At 40.9% G+C, this 16,459-nt stretch overlaps 1 protein-coding gene across 1 annotated transcript in view; it reads right to left on the reverse strand.

Annotated features, from left to right (window-relative positions):
• Positions 1-16,459, reverse strand: part of si (sucrase-isomaltase) — a 68,575-nt gene that overhangs the window by 8,603 nt on the left and 43,513 nt on the right. Inside the window, exons 30-44 of the mRNA XM_061072760.1 lie at positions 16,149-16,274; positions 13,866-13,994; positions 13,563-13,679; positions 13,370-13,432; positions 12,606-12,722; positions 12,426-12,516; positions 12,180-12,318; positions 11,181-11,314; positions 10,288-10,322; positions 9,557-9,673; positions 3,817-3,965; positions 2,883-2,967; positions 2,670-2,726; positions 1,241-1,365; positions 852-940 (exon numbers count right to left, since the gene is read on the reverse strand). Coding sequence (XP_060928743.1) covers positions 852-940; positions 1,241-1,365; positions 2,670-2,726; positions 2,883-2,967; positions 3,817-3,965; positions 9,557-9,673; positions 10,288-10,322; positions 11,181-11,314; positions 12,180-12,318; positions 12,426-12,516; positions 12,606-12,722; positions 13,370-13,432; positions 13,563-13,679; positions 13,866-13,994; positions 16,149-16,274 — 1,573 coding nt within the window. The remainder of the gene's footprint in view (positions 1-851; positions 941-1,240; positions 1,366-2,669; positions 2,727-2,882; positions 2,968-3,816; positions 3,966-9,556; positions 9,674-10,287; positions 10,323-11,180; positions 11,315-12,179; positions 12,319-12,425; positions 12,517-12,605; positions 12,723-13,369; positions 13,433-13,562; positions 13,680-13,865; positions 13,995-16,148; positions 16,275-16,459) is intronic.

Consider the following 16,459-nt stretch of genomic DNA (forward strand, 5'->3'; position numbering starts at 1 on the left):
AGAATTACTGTAATAGTTTCTGTCACTCCCTTTCTCTGTCATCCCTCGGTCCCTCTCTATCTCTGCTCCCTCTTCTTTGTCCCAGCACAAACACACCTTCCTCAGAGGAGTGCATCTGCTCACCGGAGCACTTTGGAAGCTGTTTCTGTTCGTATATATTAGTGTGTGGGTGTGTGTGTGTGTGTGTCTGTGTGTGTGTGTGTGTGAAAGAGAGAGAGAGGATGAGGAAGTATAGACAAACTACTTTATAGTTGACTGTGTCAATCTGACAGATAAAATGCATATTCAGTAAAAATGTGCTCTCTCATACTGCACTGTGTGTCACATAGTGGGATATTGCAGACATTCATCCTGATCCTCATTTTCCTATTTTCAAAATTGCGCCTATAACGAAGTTAAATCAAATTTTGACCGATGTCTTCCAATAACCAACTCTGACTTATCAACATTAATAATAATAATAACTTGAATTCATAACGCGCCTTTCATGAGACCCAAGGACGCTTTACATGGTTCATAGATACATCATCTATCTATATTCAATAATTTCTGTCCGTCTGTATGTGGCTGGCATATCTCAAGTACCGTTCATCTTATCACCTTCACACTTAATAAAGTGCAGTTTGGAATTTGGTGCAATTTCGAAATGCGATACATTCAATATTAAATATCAATATCAGCAGCCGCTGGTTACAGGTCGTTTTTACAGTTTCAAAAAGAAAGATGCGTCAGAGGCTGAGCAGCCCATTCCAAACAGGCAGGTATGGAACAAAAACTGCACAAGTCAAATAAATAAGCTGTGTGTGTGTGTGTGTGTGTGAGTGTGTGTTCAAGGGTGACCTTTCACTTACCTATTCCTTCTCCATCATCCCAGAAGAACGATCCTTGAGCAGCTCCGGTGTCGCTCAGGGCAACTATCAGTCCTAGAGGATTCTTTCGACTGAGAAAGAAGGAGGTAAAGAGGGTTTTAACACTGAAGGACGTTTACTAATGCCGCCTCGCTTCTGCTGAGGACATAAACATTAACATTTGTGCTGAGGGGATCCACCTGATCTCACTGCTGCTGGCACATCCACCTCCCCCTAACTGTCTCTTTTTTTAAACCTGAACACACACTAACAACCGTAGATGACCACAATCTATCCAATCAAGTACAGCAGCAGGTAGAGAGACGTACTAAAAGTAAGAAAAGAGACACCAGACACACATGGTGATAACATGTAGATATGTGAGCATTTACCTGTAAAATGTGTTCTTCTCTGCTTTCTGCCAGGGTACAATATAACCTCCCCTGATATGAAGGTTAATCTGGTCCAGGGGCGTGGGCATAGAAACCATCTGGCCGCGCACTCCAACATATTTAGCCTGACAAATGCAGCAATAAATACACACTGTTAAAGAACAAGAAATACTTCAGGTAATTAAACTTTGAGTAATTTTCTCCATTCATTCCTTAGTGGGAAATTGCCATTTGTGAGCGAGGCACACAATGGAGATATGTGACATCTACAGAGGCTTCATCTGAAACCTTTCTGTAATTGATTTCTATAGGAAGTATTTGCAAAACTTCTTAATTCCTCTTTGTCCTTGGTCGTTTCGTCTGCCAGACTGTGTGTCCCAGGCCTCCATTCAATATATTGTTCCTTGAGTTTTGTTTGGCTTCATAATGCTGCCTAACAGATGGGGGAGTCCCCCAGCTAGAAAGAGACTGAGTGATTGGATGTTTGCTTTTGTAATGAAGGCGCCTTCTGCAGTTGTTGAGCACAAATCTCCTTAATGATGTTGTCAGAGACGTCTGTCTTTTGGGTTTTTGTTGTAGTTTTAATGTAATTTTTATTTTTGGTGTCTTTTTCGACATATATTTGTTTTTCGTTTAGACATAAAGCATCTCAAACATGCACTGCTTTGAATGCACATCACAAGACGAGGTGCACAGATGGACTATCATACCTTAGGATGGGACATTATGCAGGAACTAAGAAGCCAGTCAGATGCGCTGAGCTCTTCCTGTAATGTTGCTTCAGTGCCAGCTAATGTATTGTTTCACCAGAGCTGTGCTTTAATGCATGGTAGCAAGAAACGACGAGGAGAGGCTTTGTATTCATTGAAGAGTTACTCATACTAAATCCGTTTTAAGAGATGAACTCTGGAGAACGTCCGCACAACTCTGTCCTTTCTTCGCAGCAGGAGATTCTCACAGGTCTGTGGCAATCAGGTGAAGGGTGGCACAGAATGCACGAAGCAGGATGTAACATATAAGTTAGATGTTTTTCTTTACAGCACATCGACACAGACATCAGCCCTTATCACCAAAACTTCTCTTGGCATCTTCGTCTGTGTCTTCTACGTGTGTGGCACCGCCTTTTCTACTTAATTTGTCGCTTGTTGTATCATTTTTCGGTTTTGTTTGTTCGAAACCTCATCAACACACCCACTTGTTAGCAGCGAATCCTCCAGACGATCTCTTGGTCTAATCTTACAAGTGCTCATTCGGACATTCCCCATAGTTCTTACTAGACGGCTGACTGGAGAAAAATTTGAAAATCTGACTCAGACATTTGCATTCTCATGTACAGCTCTTCCGGGGGAATGTCAGGACAATATCCAGCGTTCAGTGAATATCTGAAAGCAGCATAATTGTTTCCTGGTTGTTGTGTACATAAACTTACCGAGTGGTAGTCGTACCAGCGTGCATCGGGAACATAGCCATCCACGCTCCTGGCGCCCTGTCAATCACAGAATCAGTAAACCAAAAGAGAAACACAGGCCCGGAGCAGTAGACTGACAGCTACCGCTGAAATGATTGATAAGATACATTTGTGATATCTTAAATACTGCGGGGGGAGGGGGAACGAAAGCACGTTATATGTGTGTCTGTGTACCGGGTCGAGTGCAGGGGTGATCAGCAGAGCAGGTCCCCAGAGGAACTGCTTGTGGATGTCCCATGTCGCTCTGTCGTTCACAAACCTGTGACGCAAAAACATAGCATCATTTAACCAGACGGAAATAATATTTATTTTTCCAATGCTCCCTCACGTCTCCTCGGGCCAGATGACTGTTGAAGTACTCATTCAGGATTCGATGATTTGACTAAATCTGAGCTAAATAACGCTGCCAGACTTACCCTGCCAGCTCCTTAAACACCATCTGTGACTTTACAAGAGTCTCTTATAATAGATAAATAAAGTGTGCGTGTGTGTGTGTGTCTGTGCGTGTGTATTTTTTTGTACAGTTGCACACGTCCATATCTGGTTGCTTCTAATACCGGGTCTTCTATATACATGGTTACATTTGAATCAAAGTGCCTTGCTCAAGGGTGTCTTAATGGCAGTTGCTCAAGTTGTTGGAACACTTGTAATTTTCTGACTTTGTCATGTTCTTCAAATGGGCAGATGTTGCTAAACAGCTTTTCTAACCTCACTAAAAAAGAATATGGATGCTTCGACAGTGGGCAATTTTATTCTCCTACGTATTTAACACCTGTAGCTTATAAGTGAGGCTTTGATGGCTACACATTGTAAATAGTTGAAAATTAGCTCAGCATTAAAACGGAGCAGTGCTGGAAACGTGTTGAGGCACTAAAATGAAAGCTTTCCTTAAATTGGTTTTAGTCCAGCAACCACCACATGGGACATTCTGCATACTGATAAGAAATAATGTAGTGTAAAATCAGGTGGTCTTGCCAGCAATCAGGATAAAAGATTCATGCTGTTAATACCGAAATGACTTCATTAAGTCTTTACTTGTAATGTAAGAGCCATGACGTCAGCAGAAAAGATCAGGCCTGTGTGTGTGTGTGTGTGTGTGTTTGCTTACTCATGCAGGAGAGGTCTGATTACTGTGCTTCCTTTGGTGTGAGCCTCGTACATCAGTGTGTACATGTAGGGCAGGAGGGTGTAGCGGATGTTCAGGACGTCCCGGGACGCCTCAGCAAAGGTGGAGTTCCAGGAAACAGGGTCTTGTCTCTGAGAGAAAAACAATTTTAAAAAGGACAGGTTAGCCAAAATGATTGGAAAGAAAATCATCGAAATCTGTATTTGTTATTTTTTGTGACAATTGGGTTTTGTAGGAGGATCTTGGTCTTCAGGGTCATGCATTCACAATGATGTCAACAAGACTGAGAGTTAAACTGCTGGGATTTTTCTGAAATCCAATAGAAGCTTGACAGCAGTAGTAAAGTCACTTTAACTTTTCAGGAAGACTTTTATCACATATATCAACGGGTCATTTGATTTCAATAATCATGATGTCATATTTCACGTTATGGCTTTTTTCCCTGACCTTTCACCTGCATATGTGGAACGCTAAAAAAACCCACTGACGCCTGCTAATATCTGGACTCAGTCAGGATTCAGTCCCAGGCTTCCGAACTGCAGGGATGGAAACGTGACACCCTATTCAACACGAGAGCAAACCTCTGTTTTTGGTGCCGTTAAACATGACACATGAGGACAAAAACTGAAACTCCTCTTCTGACAATAGAAAAGAAGTCTTCACCTTTTCACCTGGTTTACCCTCATTTGAATGACCTACTTATACTGGCTGATTGTGGTATAAAATAGACGTATGGTAGGGAGAGCACACCTTAGCATCCTTCCATGGACAGAAGAACAGGCATCATGACATTGATGAGGTCAGATTCAGGATGACAAGGAAGTGCTGGGGTTAAGACGAGTTGCGACCAGCCTGGGAGAAGTTCAGCTGGTGAACAGATCTGTCAGCTGTCCAACTGGATTTTCATCCGGCTGTTTATTTCTCCCAGTTAACAGGTGCAGATAGTCACACACAAGCAGGTCTATATGCAGAGTCTGTATAACGTTGAGATTCATCTGTGAAATAAATGTGCTTCCACACACACCTGCATTTCTCTTATCTTGTCATCCCGTTTGCAGCGTTGACTGTTCCTCATTTGTATTTGACAACGATGCTGAGAATGAATAACTTCAGACATGAGAGAGGAGACTGACGGCAGCCCTGTTTGGTTTTTGGCACATGCCAGAAATAATCAAATGGTCTGTTCGCACTTCTAAATGATGCTTGTGCCTCTTTTGCTTCACGCTGTGCTGACATTTACCTGATTTTAATTGGCAACAAGTTGTTACTCCCCCCTTAAGAGACAAGGACAGGAGAGGAGGGACACAGTGTATTGTCATTTTGAGAATATAGGAAGATTTAAATGTTTGAGCTCCGTTTTCTGTAGCTGCAGTAAGAACAGATATCAGGGTCTGGTCACACGCACACACACACACACACATTGAGGATCATGATGATTTTCAGCCGTGTGTGTGTGTCTAGGTGTGTGCCTTCAGATTTGATAATGATTATTGACCGTAGCCCGGTGGTTACTAAGTACAGCAGTAACAGCTTATGATTGAATTCAGAACATCTCTATTATCTTATGACCTAAGGAGTTTGCCAGATTATCATGTAATTTTCTGAGTGTATTCACAGGATTGTAATTATGTGGAAACCCGGGAGTTCTAACACCTGCTTCCCTTTTCAGACACACTCCTTCTGCACGCTCATGCCTCACAATAGGAAGTGTTCAGGGGTAAGTGCTCATCACACAAGTTGTGTGTGTAGTAAAGAGCAAGGGACCAATGAAATGACTTGGAGATAAACAGGTATTAATGCATATTAATGGGAATATAAACGTCAACACTTGAGTTCTGCTTCCCAGCTTGAACAGGATTAGTCCAGACAAGGCATCCGGTTGATGCTTTAAGCTTCAGACTCAAGTTCGGTTTTAATTGTTACCGTTGCCAAAGAGCTGTTGTGCATTTGTTTATTTATTTTCAGTTTGCCAGTAAGCATGATTGCCCAAAAACCTGTGAACGAATTAGGAGGACACTTAGTGGAAAGATGCAGTATGGGTCAGGACAGAACCTTTAAACGTTTGGTGACATCTTTACTGGGACTGATATTCATGAGTGTGTGTGATTTGGTGCGGATTCAAATAAAAATCTGGATGGAGTGAATTTAAAAAAGGTTTCTTGCAGGGGACTGTTGGGCCTTGGCGGAGGTATGCACTCTACTAAGTGCCCCTCTTGGTGGTTAAAGTAATTTATTAAGACATCCTTCTTTTTTCTTTTTGTCTGTCTCTATCTGTCGCTGCAGGGCTCAGCAGGTCTTACACAGTTCATATCACACAGGATTAAGTATGATGCATGGCTGTGGTTGTGTTTCCAAGTCTTTCACAATAACCAGAAAGGGTACGATAGGAATAGAGATAAGGATTTAGAGATTCTAGAGATTACATCTTGCAAATAAATGCGGGGATGTCCACTGATACAGTATGTTGACTGATGATCAAAATAAAGGTAACTACATGGCCATTTAAATATATTATGTTATACCAAACTATATAATTACTACAGAAAATGCTGTAGAGACTTACTGGTGTTAGTGCAAGTACTGTAAAAGATGTAGCATGGTTCCTGTTCAAGGCTCAAATATCATTCAAGTATTCAATAGCCAGGTATGTATAAAGCTGGATGTTCATACATGGACATGGACGTGGACCATATCCCTCTCACAAACATGAACCTTTTGTCTTTCAAAGTTAGTTTGACCTCTTTGCCTTAAAAAACTAAGAATTTTGTTTTGTGTTATGTCTTTAGGAATAAAATATGTTTGGATTTTAGGGATTTGAACCGAAAAAGCAAGCAACTTGAGGACAAATGAGGATAAATTATTAATCAGTCAACTTTTCAACATTCGTGCATTGCTTGACAGTTGTACCACTGTCTGCTGGGCCCTCAAGGTAAACTTTTCATCTGTGGAAACCCAGTGGAGGAGTTGATGAAGAGATGTGAGCAGGGAGTGCAGAGGAGCAAAGAGCAGACAGAGAATCCATCTCGTGAATCCGCCTAATTTATGGCCACATTTATTGTGGCAAAAGGCCTTGTGACACTCACTGATTGGAAGCATAAATGTTTGCGTGCGTTCACGTTCCTACACGCACAGCTTCGAGGAAGAGAAAAAATAAGAAGATATCTCTCCCTGTGTCAGCCCACCTCATCTTTACTCTCCTCCACTTGGTCTTTCTCCTCATTTATCTGTCTGAGATCTGCTCCCTGGGCGCGTCTCATAAACCTGAGTTTCTGTTTTGCATAGCAGAGCCTCACATCAGAAAAAGGAAATATATTTAGAGGAACAATAATACGTCCCTTTGGGTGAATAATAATAATATACATGACCGGAATATGAGTGCGCCGCTGGAGCCGGCTTGGTGGTGAATATATCTTGTTTAATTAATTTTGCATTGTTCCCATACGACTGTGGACACTGCAGTATATTGCTGGCGCAGGGAAATTATCTCGAGGTCAACATTGAAAGTTGTCTGAGGGCAGAGAGACGCTAGGCGTGACGGAGCTCTGGGAATGACTCTGCAAAAGCTTGCCACTCTCTCTCTCTCTCTCTGCCGTCTCTGACCTTGTGTACCCTCCAGTCTTGTCTGTGGTGTTAATACTTTGTTGTCAAACGCCTTGTTAAGCAGACTGGAGGATACAGTCGCTAACTGTCTGATGATTGTGGATTTTATACGGCCGACTGAAAATAACGAAAAAAACACACAGTAGACCCCCTACCTAACTGACAGTGATTCCCATTTCTCTGCTCTTCTGTTAGTGTTTTTAATCCTTTCAACACTTTTAATTTGACTTGATCCCTGATGTTTCAAAACTGTTTATTCAGCCTGGCCCCAGCTCTCACATCCTCATCACTACCCTTAAACCTGAACCACCATCCTGTTGTATTCCCCCAACAGTTTCATCACTGCATCATTTTCCTCCTTCTCTGTCTCACAGCTTCTAAACTTCTCTCATCCTCCTCATCCCTTTATCTCTGCTACTTGTCAGTATTCATCCTCTCAATTCTTCTGTTCTTCCTGTTTGGTATAAACACCTGTTTATCCCGCTCTTGCACCAGTTCTCTCTCTTCCCCTTCAACTTTGTTTCCCTGACTTTATCAATTCCACTCAAACTGTCAAATTTCTCCATGTTTAAACACCCATTTGCAAGCCATAGTTAAATGATTGGAGTCATGGTGTGTGTGTGTGTGTGTGTGTGTGCGTGCGTCAAGGTTTGGTGGTGTGCAATGGTGCCCAGATCACCTTGAGAATTCAATTATATCCCCATGCCATGCCATTACCCCCCTCCCCAACACTCACATGCACACACAAACACATGTACACACAAGTGTGTCCTGTCTCTTGTTGCAGACCCCAGTGCAGAGAAATTTCGCCCGGTGGGATCGATCTCCGGACGGGCGTTATTGGATTTCTCAGATGTGTTCCAACGCTCTTAAAGGTCACCGCTAGAATGAATGCCACCGACACTACACCACCAAACAGGTCTATCGTGATGTGTGTGTGTCTGTTGCGCGTGTGTGTGTATATGTCAGACACAGATTAAGAGAGAGAGATAGCAAATTGGTTTCTTTTTGTAATTACTGTATTTGTCACGTGTCCCTATACAGCGATATGATTATGGAACTCATGTAGATTAATGTGGACTACATTTAGCAGCAGTCATTTGAGGTCAGGGAAAGTGGCTTTTATAGCTTCTGAAAGGATTCAGCCTTGTGGAGTTGTAAAGCAGAGCAGGCTCATATAGATCCATTGTACTGGGCTGCTTTATTTTCCATTACACTTTTAGGCTGAAGTAGGCCCCATGCTGTACAGGTTGAACCCGTGTATAAAAAGTGTTCTCTCTTTTCACAGGATTAACATATAAAAAAATTAAAACAAATAATTCTCCATTGTTATCATTGCATATTATTATAATTTTGTAAAATTGGAAATACCCTTAAAGGTTCATTATGATTAGGGGGGTTGATTTAATTTAAGCAGAACAGTCAACCTGGGTTACCAGTTAGTCATCAGTGTAAAATAAACTGAAATAAAAAAGTTCCGGTTTTAAACTGGATTTAAATTGGTTTAGAGCCAAGCACATATCCTATCTTGACTTGACTTCTTTCCGCAGATTCCTTGTTGCAGATCAGGGCCGGGTCTAGACAGGCATGTATGAGGGGGCAGCCACAAATCTTGAGGGGGCATTGTGCTTTACTATATTATTATTATTATAAATTGGGATTTAGTTTGAGGGGGCACAACATTTATTTGAGGGGGCCAGGCCCCCTCTTGCCCCTGCCTAGACCCGGCCATGTTGCAGATCCCAGATGGCGGCTCCACATCGTGGATCGTGATAGCAGCTGATCATACACCATCTCACACATACTGCTATTACTGACCATACCCGTACCATTACAATTATCATTACTGCTTTTTTAATCTCTGTCAGACGATTTTTGTTGTTTTAATGGTGATTATAAATATTGGTATTTTGTTGACGTTATCTATTACATTCAGAATCTACTTCACTTTTATCCAACCTGGGAGACAAATCCCTCTCTGCGTTTCTGTGTTAAAAAAAAATATTTTGTTTTCCCCACATTGTTAAGCCCTAGGGAGCAAATTATGAACTGTGGATATGTGCTAGATCAAATTTGATGGATTGATTGATTATTTGTGAGCATTTTTCTTGTGGTCACTCACCGGGAATCCTTTGCCATTGTGGTTGCGTGAATATGGATAGAAGGCCCCCAGCTGCATCCAGCGGAGACACATTTCATACTCAGCTTTACTGAAGAAGCCACATATGTCTGCCCCAGTCTGAAAGAGATTGATGGACATTGAGTGGATCTGTGCGTGTCTGCATCTGTGTGTGTGTGATCGATAGAAAGTAACAACATGTAAGCAGCAGGAAGGTGGGTGTGACCACAGCGAGAATCATCTGATCACAGGTCACACTGCTAACGCTGCAAGCATCATGTTTCTGAAGTGTCCTTGAGCAAGTCACCCTCAGAGAAAGGGATGTTGCTGTGTGTGTGTCTAACCCTATGACCGGGCTGTGAGAAATACATGTGTTCTGCCATACAGGGATTGATATGGTGTCAGCTTATGGTTTTATTATTAGAAACCCTGAGCAGATCTAAGAGGACAGAGACAGAAATAACAACAAAGAGACACAAGGGGTGAAGAGGCAAAGAACAGGACAACAATGACTTCTTATTTAAAAACAATTGTGTATAGGCGGTGAAGCACGGCCCTGGTCGGGGTGGGGCTTGTAAAACACACTTTGCGTTGTGTCTGAAGATGTCCTCTGATCAAAGGGTCTCGAGAAACAAAATAGCATCATTCCAGCAGCTGTAATCTACTTAGAGAGGACAAGGTCACATCAATAAGATTATGCCTTGTCAAATCCAAGATCAGATGATTATACTTACGTAAGGGATGCCAAACAGACTGAACTCCATCATGCCTGCAGAGCAAAGGAAAACGGAAAGTTAGGCCACACGAAAGATTCTTTACAGTGTGTTAGAGAGCTTGGAAGCACCACATCGTCAAAGAAATGGGGAAAAAATTGAGAGAGTATCTCATTTTAAACAGCGAGGGTTCTTTATTCATGACCATTTGTCTCCTTAAGCTGCACATTCAGAATGTTACTGGAATTTTACTTCAGGATAAGTTCTGTTCTAACCAAATTGATCTCCCGTATGCGTGCATCGCTTCAGTCATTGGTGTGTGTTCATTTGAAAAACCAACTGGGCAAATCTTTCAAACTGGAATAATGGAAGTCATAATATTTGTTCAATGGACATTTTGCTATTTAGTTTTTCCCAAAGCCCGAACTGAATAGGCAAAGAAAGCTGTTAAATTTTCGGTACCTAATGCTGGGAATAAGTTACTGATAAGTGACTGATTTTCAACTTCAAACCTAGTAATGCTCAGTGTGTTCAAAGTTGTGGTACAATTTCTTGAGTCTAGGTTGTCTGTGTGCAGTTTTATAGGATCAAGTTTATGTGTTATACATTTATGTTTGTCTGTTCATTACTTTTACTGTTGAAACCGTCTTGTTCTTGTCTCTCGACCTCTCTTGTAAAAATATAATCAAATATCAGTAAAAATACCTAATCTTACTTTATCTCCATAAAATATATTTTTTTATACAAAATAAGAACAAGTAATAAAAAGAAAAGGCGTTGAAGATTAAAAGAAAAAACACAGAATGCAAACAGTAAGTCTTCATCCTTACTGTTTGCAAGTACAAAAGTACAAAATATCAACTTTTTCGACAAATTTAGAAAGGACATTTGTACATGTTAATCTCTGTACATACCTATAATGGATTTGTACAGCTGGTCCCAGCTGGCATTATTGTCTCCCAGCCAATGTCCAGCCCATTTTCCACTGGAGGGGTAAGTGGACCTCGTCACCACTATGCCTCTTTTGCCTGTCACATTCAGCAAGGCACTGTGCAGGAAGACAGAGATTCAAACTCACAAACTGGCAACAGGCAGCGTATAAAAGCCTCTCATTTCCTCTTAAGTAAAGTACATTCATTTCAGAAGCAAATTAGCCAATTAATTGTGATTGTTAAATTCAACATGGTGCTAAAATGAAATCATTCCTAAACCCAACTGGGCTCAAGTGCCGATGGTGCTAAGCATTCTGCGGCTCATGGGTAGATAAATCTGCAGTCTAGCTCCCCTGTGGTAAGAAGATAATTTCACTGTGAGGACCGATGAAGTTTCACATTGGTAATTATTACGATAAAGATTTGATGAGACCATATTTCTGTGGATAACTGGAAGATATCAGCCACACATTTCCTGTGGCTGCATTTCCTTCCTGAATGTGTTTTCTCCTCAACTTCACTTCATCTGTAGGCTGATTATGTAGGATTGCGATAATTAAAATAATTAGCATTTTTCCAATGTTGTCTGGGCAACACATATGTATCCTGTTTGCTGCTGTTAGCAGAAACACAATACAAAATAATAACTGATTATACTTTCTTAACACAATTTTTGAATAAAGAATAAATATGTCTTCTTACAAGGAAATCATTTATTTGCTGAGGTAAAGTTGGTAAGTACAGAATAACAACATTATACGGTATGTTATTGCACTTCCACTCAAATAGCCCCTGCTCACACATATTCATTTACTCCAGCTTCAAAAGAAAAAGAAGAGCTGATGCGCAGTAAATGTGAGTGTGCGTGCCCAACACAAGCAGAGCAAACCTGAGCACAAGCAGGGGTTATTTGAGTAGAAACACACATCTTTACACGGAAAAACAGTGCACAAATATGAATATAAATATATATTTGCTTACTCATAGGTAGGCTTGGTGTGGGACCAGCCATACAGGTTGTGGACATCGTAGTGTCTGACCTTCTTCCCATCACTGAGAATCTGCTCGCTGTTCATGCAAAGAGTCTTGTGGTTCAAGCCAAGATGTTTCGACTCCAAGGCTTTTGGAAGGAAACGCACAAACACACACACACCATTAAAGTCACACCTCTGACAATGTGGTCACTATGTAAACATTCTCACAAGGATAGTGCTGTGTGTGTCTTACGTGGCATATACGGGGGGTTCTCTAGAAGTGGGTCACCGAGACACTTCCCTCCAACTGTGCCATGGACAAAACTGGCAGGTTCATTCATGTCCTACAAATTACAACAGATTATAGAAACAAATATCAGGCAGAATGAGAGTGGAACTCAGTTCATCTGAAGTTTCTCTTTCTTTCACTTACAATCCAGATGCCGTCAAACTTCATTGTGCCCTCATAGAAATCCTTGATTTCCTGTTGCCACCATGCTGCCGTTGTGTTGCGGAAGAAGTCAGGGAAAGCTGTGTATGACCTGAAGCGCTGGAAATCAAATGATAATGACAATTAAAAACATCAGGAAATCAAATGCTGGAAACTGAATTATCTAATTTATTCTAATTGTCTACACTGCATTTCCTTAATTATGGCATGAGGGGCAATTTTAGATAATAGATGTGTTTCGATGCAGGGGCTGCATCCTTTGGAGGCTGTAAAAACCGATTGCGTCATAGCGGCGTGACTAAGTTGTGCTTTTGGGAAGGCGCCTTCAAACGCTGCCGACAAATTCCTCATTCCATTCCTGGGCAACAAAGGATCCAACGAGTGGATCATACTCGGGCCAATCTATACCAGGATTTATTGCTTACCACCGACGAAGCTAATGACCTAGCTATCACCGGCTCTAAGTAACTAACAATGCAACGGTAATAACGGGACAATCCGGTGACACTAATTGTAAATCCTCTGTAGACCAGACCCTCTCATCTAAATACAGCCTACACAGAATACATGGCCCACGAAGGCAGACTCTATTGTGGGCTGCGTTGGCCGCATCCCCTGAAGGAGGCAGCCCCTTAATTGGGACACAGATAATGTGTAGCCTATTGGTAGTTGGAATGTTAAGGCATTCTTTCAAAAGCAGAGGCTTGGGTATATTCTCTGTTAATGAAATTAAAATGTAAGTGTACCTCTACTTGTGTATCCCAGTCCAAAGATTCATCAACAGTGACATTAGGGAAATCTGGCCAGACCTGCAAAGGAAAATTAGAAATCGTATCACCACACATAATGCAAAAAGATTGTGACATTCTCAGTTTCTCTTTATCAAGGCATGCAATTGTTTTTTTCCAGTTGTTAGTTTGTTCATCCACTCCCTCTTACCTTCCCCCACACGATATCATCACTGAGGTGTTTGGGCCACTTGATGAAGACATCCGCTTCTAAACCTCTCGTAAAGGCAGGATAAGGTTTTGTCTCGTTGCCTGAAATGGCTGGATCCTGGAGTAAAACACACACAATGCTTGTGTATGAAGTGAAAGGAGATGTCGAGCAATGAAGCGATAAACATTAAATATGTAGAGATATACTGTAAAAATCTGACGTTTAAAATCGCTATAGAACATTTACACTATGGTTGCACCAATCATGTGACTATATCTGTTCTTTATGACACAAGAACATTACCAGAATGAAGATGAACCTCATGCCTTCTCCTCTCATTGTGTCAACCAGGGCAGGCAGGTTTTTAAACTCTGGGTCCAGGACAAAGTTGAGCTGACGATCCATGTAGTCAATGTCTGCGTACTGCACATCCTGTAGGACATACAACTCAAATAATCAGAATAAGTGTGAAATGTAAAACAACTTTAATTTATTTAAAAGAGGCAATATTTTTCCATAGAATACCCCAGCCTTTGTGCCTTATGACCATATCACAGTGAGTAATTCGATGATACATGTCACTATAGTACCATGATTACTATTTGCTGTATATTCAGATCTCAGAACTTTACAGAGCTGGAAACAAATGTGGATGTGATTAGTTAATCAATCACCAAATCAAGGAATCACTTGTATTAATATTAAAGCATAATTTCACCCTTAAGTTTTGGCTGAAGTGATTCTACCTGGAAGTTTAAAAATTTGATTGGAAATTAGATTTGAAAATAAGCGCAGCTGTCCAGATTCCCCGTCCCGAGTAGCCGCTAGTGGCAAAGGGCCTTTGGTTAAATGATGTTAATTTTTTCAAATATATATATATATAAATGTCATAACGTAGAGAAATATCAAATGGTGGACTCAAAGTAAGTTTAGGCCCTGAAAAGTCCAAGATGGTTTGTGGTATGTGACTATAAATGTGAGTTTAAAACCAGCATGAATGTTTAGTTTTCAGCACAAAAACAAAAATGTGTGCGCCGTATAACAACTTTCTTGTCACTAAGTTAAGAAAAATAATCGCACATTTTGTCCGATTCCTGATTACATACATGTTAATATGATAAGTTTGTCATAAACGGCAGGTTACACATGAGATACAGTTTGAGAAAAGTGACACTTTTCATTTGCTTGTGGCTCTTATGTCTATTATCTGAGATCAAAACTTCATCTGCGGCAGTTTAAGGTTGATCACTCTGTAAAGCCACGTGATGTGTAGCCTCTGTTAGTAGCTGCATGTTCGGCCTTTTTCACTCCAGTTAATGATGCAGGATTCTTTATGGCTGACGTCAGCTCCTTGCAGGTTACGGCTTTGTGGAAGCATATTCAGGCGATCATTTGATAATCAATATAAATTCTTCAAAGGATGGGATTCCTGATTTTACATCGGACATCTTGTCTGATGTAAAAACAGGAATCCCATCCTTTGAAGGATAGACGCAGTGCTCTCGCAGACTAAATATTACTTTTTATTTTTTTAAGTGAAAAACTGTTTTGTAAAATGCTATTCAAATCTGACTGTCGCTGTCAAAGAGAGTTACTGTTTCTCTCACAAAATCGGAGATGTCTCGAGGCTGAGGGAGCTACAATGGAATGGATTTCAAATAAGATTAGAGGTCACATCTCATTAGGTTGAAAGAGACATACTCACTGTTCTTCATTAAGTTAATGCCTCCATTTTGCTTTATCCTAGTAACTTTGATCTAATTTGGTTTGATGTAGTTATTGTCCACACACAGTGAACCAGAATGGAAAATATTGGTAGATACTGTGTTGGATTTGGCTCTGTCTATTCCACTGAGTGCATGAACAGCGAACAAGAGGAAGCAATCAGATTGCATCCGCTTGGAAATGAGCGATGAAAATATTCCTAGAGCCACGGCACTGATTGAATGACATCAGCCTCTCAGCAAAAGCAGGTAAGGACAGTGGAATTCATTTTGATTAGATGTACAGTTGATATTTTATGGGTTTCTTTTTGATGCTATCTTTTTTCAAGAGCATGGTCTTTCAATTTGGGTGCAGGACTTATTGATTTTACTTTTAGATTTTGTTCTGCATCCGTCAAAACCCTGGGCTCACACTTAAACAGGTGCTTACAGCTCATCTCACCGCAGTCACGATGTGTGTGTTAGAAACATCCTCTGCTCTTGGATTGTTTTGAGCAACAAGTTCGTCAAAGTACCTCGACCCTACCAATAGAACGCCAGGTGTTGTGTTGACAAATTCAATTTTCCCCGTCCTCATTGTGGGATTATTTATATTACTTCCGGAACGAGCAGAATTACCGGGGTTCATGCTCTGCCGCCCACAACTGCTTCAATAACCAATGATATATTTTTATAAGATTTAAGCTAGAAAATATCTATAATGAATAAATGTTAAAAAAAAGAAATTAATGACTTTTCACGTCCAAAGAATTATTTTCTGTTGACACAGAAGAAGGGAATTACTTGACACTGTGTTGAGAAGTGATTCGCGAAAACATGTTACATCTTAGTGGTAAGAAAAAATCTTTGTCTGAGCACTTACATAGGGTATACCTGCCGCCTTCATATCTCTATAGAGATCTGCTATCTCGCTGTCATTGCTGTAACCATAGCGACAGAGTTGGAACCCAAGAGACCAATAGGCGGGTAGAACAGGACGTCCAATCAGCTGTTGGGAAGAAAAACAAACAAGGAAGTCAGAAAACATTGGCAAAAAAAGTTTTTCCAGCTGGAAAACAGGACAGTGTCCATGAAGTGTTTGTTTGATTGCGTTTGTGTGTGTGTGTGTGTGGGAGTGTGTGTGTGTGTGTGTTTAGATTGGCTAAATGAGAGAGCGCAATGAAGCGAGGAACT

The sequence above is a fragment of the Limanda limanda genome, chromosome 6 (genome assembly GCF_963576545.1).
Source record: "Limanda limanda chromosome 6, fLimLim1.1, whole genome shotgun sequence".
In the NCBI taxonomy this organism is placed as follows: domain Eukaryota; kingdom Metazoa; phylum Chordata; class Actinopteri; order Pleuronectiformes; family Pleuronectidae; genus Limanda; species Limanda limanda.